The sequence below is a fragment of the Clupea harengus genome, chromosome 3, assembly GCF_900700415.2.
Source record: "Clupea harengus chromosome 3, Ch_v2.0.2, whole genome shotgun sequence".
Classification (NCBI taxonomy): domain Eukaryota; kingdom Metazoa; phylum Chordata; class Actinopteri; order Clupeiformes; family Clupeidae; genus Clupea; species Clupea harengus.
This window is the reverse complement of record NC_045154.1, coordinates 22901597-22915966: the sequence shown is the minus strand read 5'-3', so window position 1 is coordinate 22915966 and position 14370 is coordinate 22901597. Positions and strand designations below refer to the sequence as shown.

At 45.9% G+C, this 14370-nt stretch overlaps 1 protein-coding gene across 2 annotated transcripts in view; it reads left to right on the top strand.

Moving 5' to 3' along the window:
* The window catches only part of celsr1b (cadherin EGF LAG seven-pass G-type receptor 1b), a 49915-nt gene that overhangs the window by 26765 nt on the left and 8780 nt on the right, over positions 1-14370 (top strand). For both annotated transcript variants that reach the window (XM_031565030.1, XM_031565028.1), the window contains exons 6-24: positions 1023-1180; positions 2406-2569; positions 3193-3318; positions 4920-5086; positions 5288-5473; positions 5740-5853; positions 6649-6823; positions 7115-7256; positions 8179-8299; positions 8448-8631; positions 9433-9534; positions 9655-9749; positions 10287-10496; positions 11477-11660; positions 11904-12047; positions 12156-12372; positions 12974-13141; positions 13494-13620; positions 14157-14357. In XM_031565030.1, coding sequence (XP_031420890.1) covers positions 1023-1180; positions 2406-2569; positions 3193-3318; positions 4920-5086; positions 5288-5473; positions 5740-5853; positions 6649-6823; positions 7115-7256; positions 8179-8299; positions 8448-8631; positions 9433-9534; positions 9655-9749; positions 10287-10496; positions 11477-11660; positions 11904-12047; positions 12156-12372; positions 12974-13141; positions 13494-13620; positions 14157-14357 — 2985 coding nt within the window. The remainder of the gene's footprint in view (positions 1-1022; positions 1181-2405; positions 2570-3192; positions 3319-4919; positions 5087-5287; positions 5474-5739; positions 5854-6648; positions 6824-7114; positions 7257-8178; positions 8300-8447; positions 8632-9432; positions 9535-9654; positions 9750-10286; positions 10497-11476; positions 11661-11903; positions 12048-12155; positions 12373-12973; positions 13142-13493; positions 13621-14156; positions 14358-14370) is intronic.

Sequence of the window (14370 nt, the reverse complement as noted above, 5' to 3'; positions counted from 1 at the left end):
GGTTTCAGTCAGCTGATTAGAAAGTATTTGCATGCGCCAACAATGACAAGGACGATCAGACATGACCAGTGATACTCTTCTGATTATTCCACCTCTGCCAAACGTCACTGTCCTAAAAAAAACAGAGGATGTTCTGTGCCCCTGGAACCTGGGCACGCCCTGCCATGCCACTCTAGGGCCATCCTCTCAGCTCTCGCAGCTCCCAAAGGAAGGGCATCAAAAGGGAACTTAGATCAAATACACAGGAACCGTGACTGTTAGAAAAAAAAGAACATCCGTGGAAAATGTTTATGGGTTGAAATAAGGTTGGTGCTACCAAATGGGTTTTGCCTGGTGGTGTTGGCCATGGCGTAGAGGGAGGGGTGCTGGTGGTGTTGGCCATGGCGTAGAGGGAGGGGTGCTGGTGGTGTTGTCCATGGTGTAGAGGGAGGGGTGCTGGTGGTGTTGTCCATGGTGTAGAGGGAGGGGTGCTGGTGGTGTTGTCATGGCGTAGAGGGCGGGGTGCTGGTGGTGGGGTCTTTGACATGGCGCTGCTCTCCCACTAGACGGCTTTTCTTCATGAGTGTCACATTGCCCTAATCCAATTAGGCCCAGGGTTGAAAAGACCTCAGTTCCCTCTGAATAGTAAACAGCTAACTCACGCTGTGTTGGCAAGATTATAGAGAAAATAGGTCTGTTATCTCCAACCAAACAAAGATGCAGAGCTTAGCTTAGTTTACATTTCAAGAAGCGTTCGCTATTTTCCTTAAAGGCTAAAATCTCCTCTATATGCGGGGGTTTCTAGATAAGGAGGTGAAACACATGAATGGTGTCAAACATTTGAGGACTTTAGTGACTTTAGTGCATTGTTAGTTAACTCATATTGCGTTTAAACAAAATCGATACCTTCATGTCAGTCAAACATATGCATAGTTCATTCATTTTTGTGAAAATGACTATGGTGTATTAATTAATTAATTAATTTGTCTTGAACTTGTTATAGGACCCCAAGTAGAGTTTTCTGATTCTTTGTTCTCTTGCAGCCCAACATCGGACGCCTCGGCACCCCCCATGGACCTTCGGGGGAGAAGGTAGTCGTGGTGGCTGTTGACAACTGTGACGTTGCCATGGCAGTACGTTTCGGAAGCCAGATCGGAAACTACACCTGTGCTGCTCAGGGCACTCAGACAGGACAGAAAAAGTGAGTAACTTGTTTATTCCTTACATTTATGTTACACATTTTACATTCATACGTGTGCTTATGTGATACAAATGTATGCCTTTGGTTGACAGGGAGGAAATAAGAGTGTGCATAGTGCACGTTGAAACACAGTCATAGTAGTGCTTTCACATCTGTCACAATATTGTCATCGTACAGCGTTAGCGAACATATTAGAGGTACTTATTTGGTGGAGATCTAAAGGACTTTGTCATTGGCAGCAGAAGCATGCTCACAGGAACCTGAGCAGCGGCGAGGCACGCTAACTGGAGGCTGGCGTTGAATAGCTGATCATTATAGGAGATTACGTTGTTTTCAGCCCCTCCTCGCTCACTCAACTCATTCCCCAGCTACGCTAATCTCCACAGATCTGCATGCTGTTTTCTGACAGACAGGCCTTTATGTGTTCGTATGCGAGCACGCGATTCATCCCAGAACACACGATGGACAAGCTGCTAACTGTCTCTCTGCCCCAAAAGCAGCATTTAGGTCACTTGAAAGCCCTCTTTTCTGGTATTGTCTGTCAATATATTGACGTGAGCCAAGATGTTATTGTTGCTGCATTGTTCAAGTGTGTACACATCAGTCAAACATGTAAAGAGGCTGTTCAGTAGCTGAAGGTATGAGTGCATGTACCAATATGCCGTTTTTTGCTTGAAGAATGCTTTTGCTTTGCAGAAGAATGTCAAGTGTTTCACTTTCAAGTTGAGGTCTTTCCCCTAGGGAAATTAGTTGTGGCTTTGGTTCCCTTAAAAAGCCTGGTTGCTCCCTTGTAGATCGAAGTAGATGTCTTGGCAGCAACAATGATTAAACCAATAAGGTTGGGAAAGAGATCTATTCTGTGGCATGCAACAAACTATTTATATTTATTGACCTTTGGACAATGGGTCTACTTTGAATCAAACCCTGTTACTACTCAAAGCCAGCACATATGGGCTTTTCTAGTAATCATAAGACTCCACAACAGTGGCCTATTATATGCAAATAACTTTTCATAACTCACAACAGAGGTTATGCTGTAGTCCTTGAAATCCCAAGCTTTTTGACATGGGGTCATTTGTGTAAATACTTAAGTAGAAGGTGGTCTTAGTGCATATTTCAAGTCATAAACACATAACTGTTTAATGTGTTACAAAGCCCTGCTGTGTAACATGCAGTGTAGCAAGAGTGTGATGCTTACCTGGGCTGCTGGTCTGTGCACACACAGGTCACTGGACCTGACAGGGCCTCTGCTGCTGGGCGGCGTACCCAACCTCCCTGAGGACTTCCCTGTGCGCACTCGGAACTTCGTGGGCTGCATGAGGAACCTCACCATCGACAGAAAGCCATTGGACATGGCCAGCTTCATCGCCAACAACGGCACCACTGCAGGTGTGATCCATGTGGAAACCAATACTAGTACTACCACTCATACAGATTAAACTACTGAAACCAATTCCAGTACTACCACCACTACAGATTAAACTACTGAACTCCACTAACAGCCTACTTGTAATTCTATCTACATTTACATCATAATCATGTCATGTCATTTAGCAGGTGCTTTTATCTGAAGCAGTTTACAGTATTTTACAGATATACATTTTTAGTTTTCTCTGGATGTCAAGCCCATGGCCTTCATGCTGTTAGCACCAGCCGAGCTACATGAACATTCGTAGTTCCACGTTGGTGGAACGAGCTGCCTAGCACTACCAGAGCAGGGGCATCCCTTTCTACCTTTAAGAAGCTCTTGAAGACCCAACTCTTCAGAGAGCACCTCCCTTCCTAACTTGCACTTCTACTAGTACTTAACTTGCACTATACATTCCTGCACTTTTTTTTCTATTTCTTACGTAAAATAGTATTTATTGTTACACTAGGTCTCTATTGCTCGTAGCCTGACTGTTCTCTACCTTGTACGTCACTTTGGACAATAGAGTCTACTAAATGACTAAATGTAAATGTTAATGTAACAGGGGATCTCTTGTCCATGTTTTTGCTCCTTTCTCTTTCAGGCTGTGATGCCAAAAGAGACTTCTGCACCGCGAGTGAGTGTCAAAACGGGGGTCTGTGTGTAAACAAGTGGAACACATACTTTTGCAGCTGTCCGCTGGGCTACGGCGGGAAGAACTGTGAACACGGTAAGGAAGCATGTTCTTGCATGTGCGTGTTTGCGAGTATACACCGCATTTTTTGAATGGTGTAATTATATCCAATTAAAACAAAGCGGTGGGTTCTCCCCAAGGTAGAGCTGCTGCAGCTGCTGTTTGTTTTAGAATGGCTGTGAAGTTCAGATACTGCTGCACAGTGTGTTGACATTTTCAGTGCACTACTTAGTGTACTTAAAGTGTAATCCTATTTACTGCAAATACTGAATTGTTTGGAGCTGTCAGTCACAAGTTGTAACAGTCTGACTGCTGCTAACTATATTAAGAGCTGATCATACCTCTGTGTTTTCAAGAAAAATGAAACACGCACACACACACACACACACACACCCTTGTCTGCATTTGCTTGTGTGGCCTGAAGGCTCCCTATCTTCTGTCTGCTGTAACTTGAGCACACAGTGGGTCAAACCCATTGGCCTGCAGGGCAGCTATGAGCGAGAGCTTTTAACATACCTGTCAGAGAACAGCCATCTCTCATACTACAGTGTTGCTATTGTTGCTGCTCACATCGAGCTGTTCGTGGCGTTGAACAGAGGAGAGGAGCCAGCGCATGACATGCTAGAACTACAGCAGGACTCTACCCTGCAGCACCAAATAACTCTCCACACACATATTTTACATTCAAGGTTGCTTCCAGTTTTTTCATAACATTGAGTTTAATTGGGGGCAGCCGTGGCCTAAAGGTTAGATAAGCAGGTTTGTGACTGAAAGGTTGCTAGTCTGATCCTCTGGTCCCTGTAGAAGCCCTGCTCCTAGTGTGTGTGTACTCACTGCTCCTAGTGTGTGTACTCACTGCTCCTAGTGTGTGTACTCACGGCTCCTAGTGTGTGTGTACTCACTGCTCCTAGTGTGTGTGTACTCACTGCTCCTAGTGTGTGTGTACCCCATGCTCCTAGTGTGTGTGTACTCACTGCTCCTAGTGTGTGTGTACTCACTGCTCCTAGTGTGTGTGTACCCCATGCTCCTAGTGTGTGTGTACTCACTGCTCCTAGTGTGTGTACTCACTGCTCGTAAGTATAGATAGGTAAAATGTAAAGGTTGAATCTCACTGCTTATTAAAACTCTCATAAAAATTATGAGAATTTAATAGAGACAAATAATAACAAATAATGACTGTTTAACAGCATAGAGGGGACCACAGTTTGTCCATCTTTACTGTCTGATGTGATTTCCAGTTCTTGTACATTTTGACTGCTCACCTGAAAGTAGTATTTGTTTCTCCCTTCCCAGAGGTATTACTTTATGCATTTTTTAGCAATGTGTTTGTGGCCACTCATTTCCCCCCCAGGAATATTATGCCTGAGAATAATACAGCGTGGTTTATTTAACCCACCTCATGTTTTAAATATGTGCATATATTGAGCAGTTCAAGGCACAGATATCCTGGCACTGTAACTGTCTGAGTGTTCATCACCTCTGTTCTGTAACTGTCTGTGTTCTGTAACTGTCTGTGTTCTGTAACTGTCGGTGTTCTGTAACTGTCTGTGTTCTGTAACTGTCTGAGTGTTCATCACCTGTGTTTTTAGTGTAACTGTCTGAGTGTTCATCACCTGTGTATATCTCCACCCCTGCAGCCATGCCCTCCCCCCAACACTTTGACGGGCACGCTCTGGTGTCGTGGACCGACCCGGACGTTACCATCGCCGTGCCGTGGTACATGAGCCTGATGTTCCGCACCCGCAAGGGCACAGGCACCTTACTGCAGGCCAACGCCGGGGACTTCTCCAAAATCATCCTCCTGGTGAGCATGCCGCATTCCAGTGTGGCCAGGCCTTTCATCGAGCCACATTTAGCCCCTCAGCACTTCTGATTGGCCTCTGAATCAGAGGTGATACAGTTCCACAGATAGGGCCTCTCTTGTTGCACATACCTTTCTCATGCTTTATCTCTCTCCCTCCCTCCCTCCCTCCCTCCCTCCTCCTTCCTTTTTCACTGTCCTCAGATCAGCAACAGGCACGTCCGCTTCCTGGTCTATCTGGGGGTGACACGGGTGGCCCTGCTAGAACTCTCCCAGGTCCGCGTGAACGACGGGGAGTGGCACCACGTCATCATGGAGCTGAAGAGCGTCAAAGACGGAAAAGACATCAAATACATGGCCCTGGTGTCTCTAGACTACGGCATGTTTCAGGTACTCTCCTCAAACAACACCAACCACACCACTACGATTTGACCAGATTTTATTTTCATTTTTCCAACGATGGGAAGCTTCTGGTCTGAGTTCTGAGTATTACTGCTACATACACGAGTCACAATTATTGAAATACTGTTGAATCAAATAAAGCTAAGATTGGTATCCATATACAGAGTAGCATCACCAACAGATATTGTCACCGTTCAGATAGTCTATCTGATAGTTTATGTCTGCACAAAATGTAATGTTCCTTTTCTTACCAGAGGAGTGTTGAGATCGGGAATGAGCTTCCAGGCCTGCGACTGAAGAGTCTGCACTTGGGAGGCATCCTCAAGAAAGACGGTTCCGTGCAAAATGGGTTCCACGGCTGCATACAGGTCGGTCCCTCCAGAATATCGACGCTAACAAACTCAGCTAATTGCAAAGTGTTTTCAATCCCAAAGACAGAACATCCGACCAAAATTTGAAACACGCCAACCAAACATATGATACAAAAGATGAAAGCATGAAAGCAGACATCACTTACCGCAAAGCTGCAGAAAGAGAGAAGGCAAAAATTAAAATAATGATATGGAGGGAAAGGGATGGGTAAACGGGATGGGTAGATATAAGGGCAGATTAAGTATATGTTAGTGTGAACAGATGTGTTCGGAGATGAGTGGAGATGCAGAGAAATGAATTCACAGGCAGATTGGGCGTTTTAAGTGTTTACTCACTCAGAACACTCAAACACATCATTAGTGTCATAAATACATCAACAGTGGCGTGCGCCATAAATTTGCGGTGTGTACACTCTCTAATTTTGATACGCCGCATACAGTACATGTGTATACCCTTTTTTTTCTCCTGTCTGGAGTTTTGTTCTCGTTTCAGATGTTTCCTCACCGCCTTTGCAGTGTTTCTTGCTGACTCGCGATTCCCAGTGTTCTCACTATTAGTTTTGGCGACTTTCACACAGGATTCCCACCCATTGTGCATGTTCTGTCCTTCCATGTGCCTGACTTTTGATGAAGCTCATCAAATGAGCATAATTGATTTTTTTAACTCCCTGTGTTTTTGTAGTACATGTCAACAGTCACCTCATTAACCCTCAGTTAAAATTTAACCACACGAGTAGTGAGCTACAGCGGTCACCTCACTCCTCTTGACCGTGTGGTCTATATTTGTACCAGGGCGTGAGAATGGGAGAGACAGCCACCAACACGGCCAACATAAACATGCGCCAGGCTCTGAGGCTGCGGGTGGAGGAGGGCTGTGAGGTAGTCGACGCCTGCCTGTCCTCTGTCTGTCCCCTGCACAGCCGCTGCACGGACACCTGGGCCTCACACTCCTGCGTCTGTCAGACAGGTAACACACCTGTTCCCTCACGGGTACCATACTCACCTCAACCCCCCTTCCCAGAAAAGCATAGGTATGAGGTTAACATGACCAATATTGTAGTTTCTAGAGTTGAGAGATGAATTTCAGCGTAGTTATACTGTATGTTCCACCGCAGTTTAGATAGGAGACATTCTTCGAAAGACTGAAAACATTCACACAGATGAATATAGATCAGTAAGCCAAACTTGCGTGGGAAGTCCTGCCCACTCACTTCCCCGCTCAGTTCTGCATTCTGGAATGTTCTCTGCCCTTCGCCAGGCTACTTCGGGCGGGACTGTGTGGACGCGTGCCTGCTGAACCCCTGTGAGCACTCATCGTCCTGCGTGCGCCGGCCCGGCACTCCCCGCGGCTACAGCTGTGAGTGCGGCCCGGACTCCTACGGCCAGTACTGCCAGAACAAGTAAGACCCTCGCCTCGCCATCACTAGCACCTGCTCTCACACTGCTGGAGCCAGGCCAGGAGTACACATAGTCTGCCAGGTGACTACAAGAGAAATAAAAGAGCTCTAATACAAAAAAAATCGAAGAATGGAGACATGGCATATGGCTCTACATGTGTTAGTGAGCTGGTGATGGGGTTGGGTCATGCAGGGGGACATGATTGATGTCACAGAGAACTCCCCCTCCTATTTGATGTGGTTTGAGAAATGGATTACCTGACGTACCTCTCAATGCACGGGGCCTTAACCACCGTTTAGCAGGAAGCAAAATTAGTCACGTGCCTACATCCATGTAACTGTGGCACCATAGCCGGCCGTGAGAATATTACAGTTGTTTCCATTTTTACACCAATTAACCTCCTGTACTTAAACGAGTTCTATAATATTTGTGTAGCTTTGATGTAAGCTAATAATAGACCAGCTTGATCTTTTGGATAATACTCAGCATATTTTAGGGGCTCACTTCTGATGATCTCCATATGGTCATCAACTGTACTTTTGCCGTCAGGCTGCTTTTGATTTGTGGAGGAATTTTAACCCAGAGCTGAGTGAGAGAGAGCACTCCAGTTGGAGTTCCTGTGGACAGTTACTGCCGTTGGCAAGGCTTGCGTTAAATGCACATGTGGGCAGAGTAACCCCCCCCCCGTTTCCAATCCAACTCTGACCTCAGCTTTGCCGTGTAAGGATTTATGAGCACTTGTTTCACTTGTGCCGTACTCTCACTCAGACAGACCATGGAATTTATGTCCGGCTGAGTGTCACACAAAGTGTGTTTAAATCATCGAAAAAAATCTTTCATAGTTGTAGGAATGTGTAAAAGTTGGTATGGATGGGGGATTGTTTTCAGTGTAAGCTAATGTTTTGGTGCATGTCTCCCAAACAGAGCAGAGCAGCCGTGTGCCCGTGGCTGGTGGGGTAACCCTGTCTGTGGCCCGTGCAAGTGTGACGTCAGCAAAGGTTTCAACAGAGACTGCAACAAGACCACGGGGGAATGCCGCTGTAAGGTGTGTCCTGCTGAAACTATTCACATACTCGGAACCTTTTAAGTGTTCGGCACATATTTCCGTGTGACAGAGCACACACCAGCTGAGTAACGGGGTAACTTACAACCAAACATGTGGCGAAACTCCTCTCTCTCTTCTTCTCCTGTAGGATAACTATTACCGGCAGCCGGGCAGTGACTTCTGCTTCCCCTGTGACTGCTTCCCTCTGGGAGCGCACACTCGCACCTGTGACCCGCACACGGGGCAGTGCGCTTGCAAGACCGGTGTGGTGGGTCGCCAGTGCAACCGCTGTGACAACCCCTTTGCAGAGGTGACCCCCAACGGATGTGTGGGTATGTGTGTTCCCGGGGCACAGAGGAAACTGTGTCGTAAATGATTGCTGACTGTCTTTGTTTGGTCACAATTTCAGACTCAGTTAATGTCAGTCTCACATTTCAATTTTCTGTTTTTCCCCTAAACCGATAGTTCCCTTTAAGCCGTAGTATTATGTTAATCTGGAAAATTGTCTTGTCAGGCAACATTTACAATGACATACAATTACACTGTTTAATACATGACTGTAGAAGAAGCTAAAAAGATTCAAAGAAGAAAGATTTTTGTTTGCTGGCTCATTTGTCTTGCTCAGTCAGCAACGGAGGGAAGATATATCTTTGTTGTGTTTGTTAGATACAGTTAATCCTTGACTTGTTGCTATACAAAAGAACCACTGGTTGTATCCTGCAGCACGTTAATGAAATATCACAAAGGTCACAAAGTTGAAGCCTCAGTTGCTCTTAACCTTCTGGTTGTTTAGTAATCCTGAGGCACATTGTGTGGCTGCTCTGGCGTCCCCTTAAAACACAGGCATGCTTTCTAAGACCTCTGCTCCATATTACTCCCAAGCACACAGCATGACACAACATGCAGGCCATGCTTTTCTCCAGCGCGGCTTTAGATAATTGCGCGCTGGAGGCTTCTAATGTTTCAAGTGTGCCGTTGTGTGAGGACTGGGAAGGATTAGCACTAGCATAACTGAGGGCCTTTTAGTTGCCTTGTAATAGGGTTGAATCACTGAGGGGCCCAAATTGTTAGGCTCATTAGTGATGCTGAAATGACCGTGAACTCTCTCTCCAATGTTTCTCTCGCGCCCTCAGTGGTGTACGACGGATGCCCCAAGGCCTACGACACAGGAATCTGGTGGCCCAAGACGCCGTTCGGTCGCCCCGTTGCCATAAATTGCCCAAAAGGATCCACAGGTAGGTTCAAAGTCTCCAAAGTCTGGAGATGCGCATGCCAAAAGGGGCTTTTCAGATGCTTGTTCATAAATCTGCAGATTATGGTTAACGCTTAAGTTTGTTGTTTTGTGGTTGCCATAGGGACGGCTATCCGACATTGTAGCGATGATAAGGGATGGCTGCCTCCACAGCTCTTCAACTGCACCTCCATCTCATTCGCCCAGCTGAAGAAAGAGGTCACTGTCTCTTTTTTCTAGGGATGCACCGATACCACTCTTTTCAGATAGAGTACGAGTACGAGTACTGACATTTGTGTACTTGCTAATACCGAGTACCGATATGAATACTTAATTATTTGCCTATGCCAGTGTTCTAGCAATTTCTCCTACCCAACTGTCTTAAAATCCTGCTACCAGCTGTTTCTGGTAGGCAAATCTGATAGGGCAGCTACAAATTAAACACCTCTACTGTAGCCCTGAGTTTAACGTAATATTGCCACTAAGTGGTATTGGTGTGTGGTATTGGACTATTTTGATGAGTATGAGTATGTGAGCACAGTATCAGGATCGGTGTATCCCTACCTTTTTTGTCTCTCTTTTTTTCAGTTTTGATTTCTCATGTTCTCATTCACATGTTTGGACAAATATGTACTAATGGAAAAGCTTGCCCTCAAATCACTGTGACCCCAAAATGCTCAAAATGAGATATAGCATTCTAGGCACACTAAGGAAATTCTTTCCAGCTCTTCTGATGTAGAATCTGTTACTTAACAGAATGAGGAGCTGCGAGGGAATGTGTCCATGGTGGATGCAGAGAGGTCCAGGAGCATCACTAGCCTGCTGCGCTCCGCCGCCGTCCACACCCCTCATCTCTATGGCAACGACGTGAAAACAGCCTACCAGCTTCTGGCCCTGGTGTTGCAGAGGGAGAGCCAGCAGCAGGGCTTCGAGCTGACTGCCACGCACGACATGCTCTTCAACGAGGTATGCACCACTCCACACGCCGAGTCGCTCGCTTTTAAAGGTGAAGTCCGCGATTCTGGTAAAAGGTTGTTGATATTTCAGTTCAACAGCAAATCAAATTACACCCGTACCTTTTGTGCCTTAACATGTTGATTGGCTGGAATTGTGTATGGCTCAGTCCAAGCCACTTCGCTTGTTTTCCATTTACAGCTCCAGGACGGTTTACAAACAGAGTATTTTGAGCGTGTACACAGAATTGACAGCTAGAGAACTGGAAACGGCAATTCACTGAATTTCACAAAATATGTTTTGCATTAGAATTGTGGACTGTACCTTTAATGGTGTCAGCTCAGGCAGCCACTCAAGTGTAATTTTTCACACCCCATGAAATGAACACATCGTGGCCCCTCTCCTTTTTCGGGATGGAATAAAGGATTTCTATAGAGGCATTTGAGACCCTTCCACAGAGCTGCTACAATGCTAACTAAGCCAATATTGTCAAAATAGAGCCTTATGACTCTAACGCCTGACTGACTCACATTGTTTTGGATTTACGGTTAAACTTTCTAAATGCCTAGTTAGCTCAAAGATGCTAATAGCCAAATCCTGACTTAGCTGGTCACCAGCAGGAGATTTGCTCCAACATTTCTGCGAGGAGAGGTCTTGAGTTGGAAAGGATATTGGGTATAAGTAACAGACCAATTGATAAGCCTATTCGCAAGGACCAGCTTAAGCACAAAGCAATATGGGTCATGACAAAGCTTTCACCGCAGATCTTGGTCAAGAAGGAGTTTAAAGTATTCAAGGGGGGGGGGATCTTGTGAATAAAAAAAAAGTCTTGTGATTAATGTGGCATTTCTACTTCATATGTGAATGAATAACCCAAATGTGGTAGTTTTCTCCGATCAGGAGGAAAGTGAAGCCAGAACACAGTATATAGTCTAATTAATGACTTAACATAGCAGGATTACTTTACTTAACTAATTTCATCACCTTTCCAGAATGTCTTTAAAGCTGGTAGCACCATCCTTGACCCAGTTAACAAAGAGCACTGGGATCAGATCCAACAATTTGAAGGGGGCTCTGCTCTTCTGCTGCGAGGCTACGAGGAGTATGCCAACACCATGGCCCAGAACATGAAGAAGACCTACCTGCGGCCCTTCACCGTGGTTACCGAAAACATGAGTAAGTCATGGAGGGTTAGTCTTCTCCATACCAGTTAATTGGTGGAGCAGTTATTTCGCTCACATGTGAACAATGACATAATGGTTACACTTTATTCCCTCTACGATTGTCCTCAGAATATTGAATGGGATTTTTAGGTCAAAGAACATGTTCTGGCATTGCTTTCTTCGGTGTTTACACACACACACACACACACACACACACACACACATGAACATGTTCTGCTTTCTTCTCTGTGTTTAGTTGTGTCTGTGGACTATGTGGACTCCTCTGGCACAGACCTGGCGAAGATCCCTCGTTTCCATGAGATCCAGGAGGTCTACCCTAGAGAGCTGGAGTCCTCTGTCCTCTTCCCAGACATGTCCTCCAGACCAGCAGAGAACAAAGGTAACACCGTCCTCCGTGTATTCTTTCCAACGTCCTGTCAAGCACGTGCTGTGCTCAGGCGGTGTACTATCATGGTGTTCACTCTCTCTGCTGTTCTGTGATCCATAGTTTCAGTCACGGAAGAACCACCTGTTGAGACCAGCCCCACCCAGGATTTTGTGGACCACACGGGCCCAACAGGGTCTCCGGATATGATTGGGCCGTCTTTGAAAAAAAGACGTCACGCAGAGGTGGATGACCCTTCCCTTGTTGCCGTGGTGATTGTCCACAGATCTCTTGGTCAGCTGCTGCCGGAGAGCTACGATCCTGATCGCCGGAGTCTGAGGTGCGGTGCCACACACTCTCACATCGCACTATCATCGCACTATCACATACTGCAAATATCCACCCAGCTGGGGGTTCAGTGCAGATAAAAATAACATGTGGCACTGAATGGACATCCTGCCTCTTCCTAGAGAGGCTAAGAATCAACAGCACATTATTAAGACATTCTGTAGACCTTGCCAAGCAGTGAGTCATCTCCCTTCATAATATTTTGGACTGTTTTCATTATGGGCTCAGTTATTATTACCTACTTACTTCGCAGACTGGCACCGAAAAAAAAAAGTTCGGTCGAACTTCGGTCGTTGAGCGTGTGAACCTAGTGTGGGACCAGAATATGCCACCACCAAATGTAACCCATACCCTGCCAGGCTGTGCCCATGACATGTAAACATCCCACAAGTGATGTCCAAAAAGAATCCCATTAGGCGGCAGTCTTGTCCAAACATTTACATGCGCCTCTATTAAACAGGCCAGTCGGGGCCCTTGAACAGCTGCCAGCCGCAGACATACTTCGCTAAATGACATCATACCACAGGTTATTGTCTGGCTGAAGGCCAGTGTCTGAGAGAGGAGCTAAGCGTTATGCCTCTTTGGGTCCACAGGCTGCCCAACCGTCCGGTCATCAACACTCCCATTGTGAGCATTGCTTTGCACAGGGACGGGGAGCCCCTGATGGTCCCCCTGGAGAGACCCGTCATTGTGCGCCACCGGCTGCTGGTGGCGGAGGAGAGGACCAAGCCACAGTGTGTGTACTGGAACCACAGCATTGGGTACGCACAACCTCGGTCATGCTGTTAACGTCAACAGGAAAAATGAACTTTCAGAGCGAGTGCTTAGGGATAGGTTTAAGTCGAGGAGAGTAGAATAAATCTTTCCCCTAGAGTGACAGGCAGGGACAGACTTATAACACTTACATACAGTTGCATACAAAAGCAGTGACAATAGACACATTTCCTGTATATTGATTTACGTCAGGTGTTTATAAAAGCAATGGGTCGTATTAAGGAGTTTAATTCTGGAGATATGCAGGTTTACATCCTAATCATAGACTGTTCCTTTAACCAAGAAACAATATTTTATTAATTTCTTCATTTTGGATTTGCATGGGATTTTGTGTTGCAGGGTCTCAGGGGCAGGTGCCTGGTCCTCTAAAGGCTGTGAGATGGTCTTAAGGAACAGCACGCACATCAGCTGCCAGTGCAACCACATGAGCAGCTTCGCTGTGCTGATGGACATATCCAAAAGAGAGGTGATGCACTGAAGCCCAGTGGTTACTGTGATGGACTCTAGTCAGGCTAATCCCACCCCACTTCCTTTTTTATTCTTTATTCTTTATTTATTCTAAGTCTGCTCTCTTATGCTGTTCACTTGATTGCTTAGTTGTCCTAGGTCTCTAGGTCTAGAATGCCATACTTGATGCCTAGTCAGTTAATTCTATATCTGTGGTGTTTTGCTATTTCCCTTGATCATAAATATGTTCATTGTTGAACACTGGATATACACAGTGCTTCTCTTCATGCCCAGTCACTTTAATCTAAAGCTACACTCTTGATGTCTAGTGTTTTAACTCTCCATCTATGTGTGATTCTGTGATGTGTCAGTATGGAGTTGTGCAGTCACTTTAATATAAAGCTACACTCTTGATGTCTAGTGTTTTAACTCTCGATATATGTGTGATTCTGTGGTGTGTCAGCATCAAGTTGTGCTGTCACTTCAATCTAAAGCTGCAATCTTGATGTCTAGTGTTTTAACTCTCGATCTCTGTGTGATTCTGTGGTGGGTCAGCATGGAGATGTGCTGCCCCTGAAGGTCGTGACCTACACCACGGTGTCCGCCTCGCTGGTGGCCCTCCTCATCACCTTCCTCCTGCTGGCCATACTGCGGCGGCTGCACTCCAATTTGCACAGCATCCACAAGAACCTGGTAGCCGCCATCTTCCTCTCCGAATTCATCTTCCTCATGGGCATCAACCAGACCGACAGTCCGGTAAGAGAAGCAT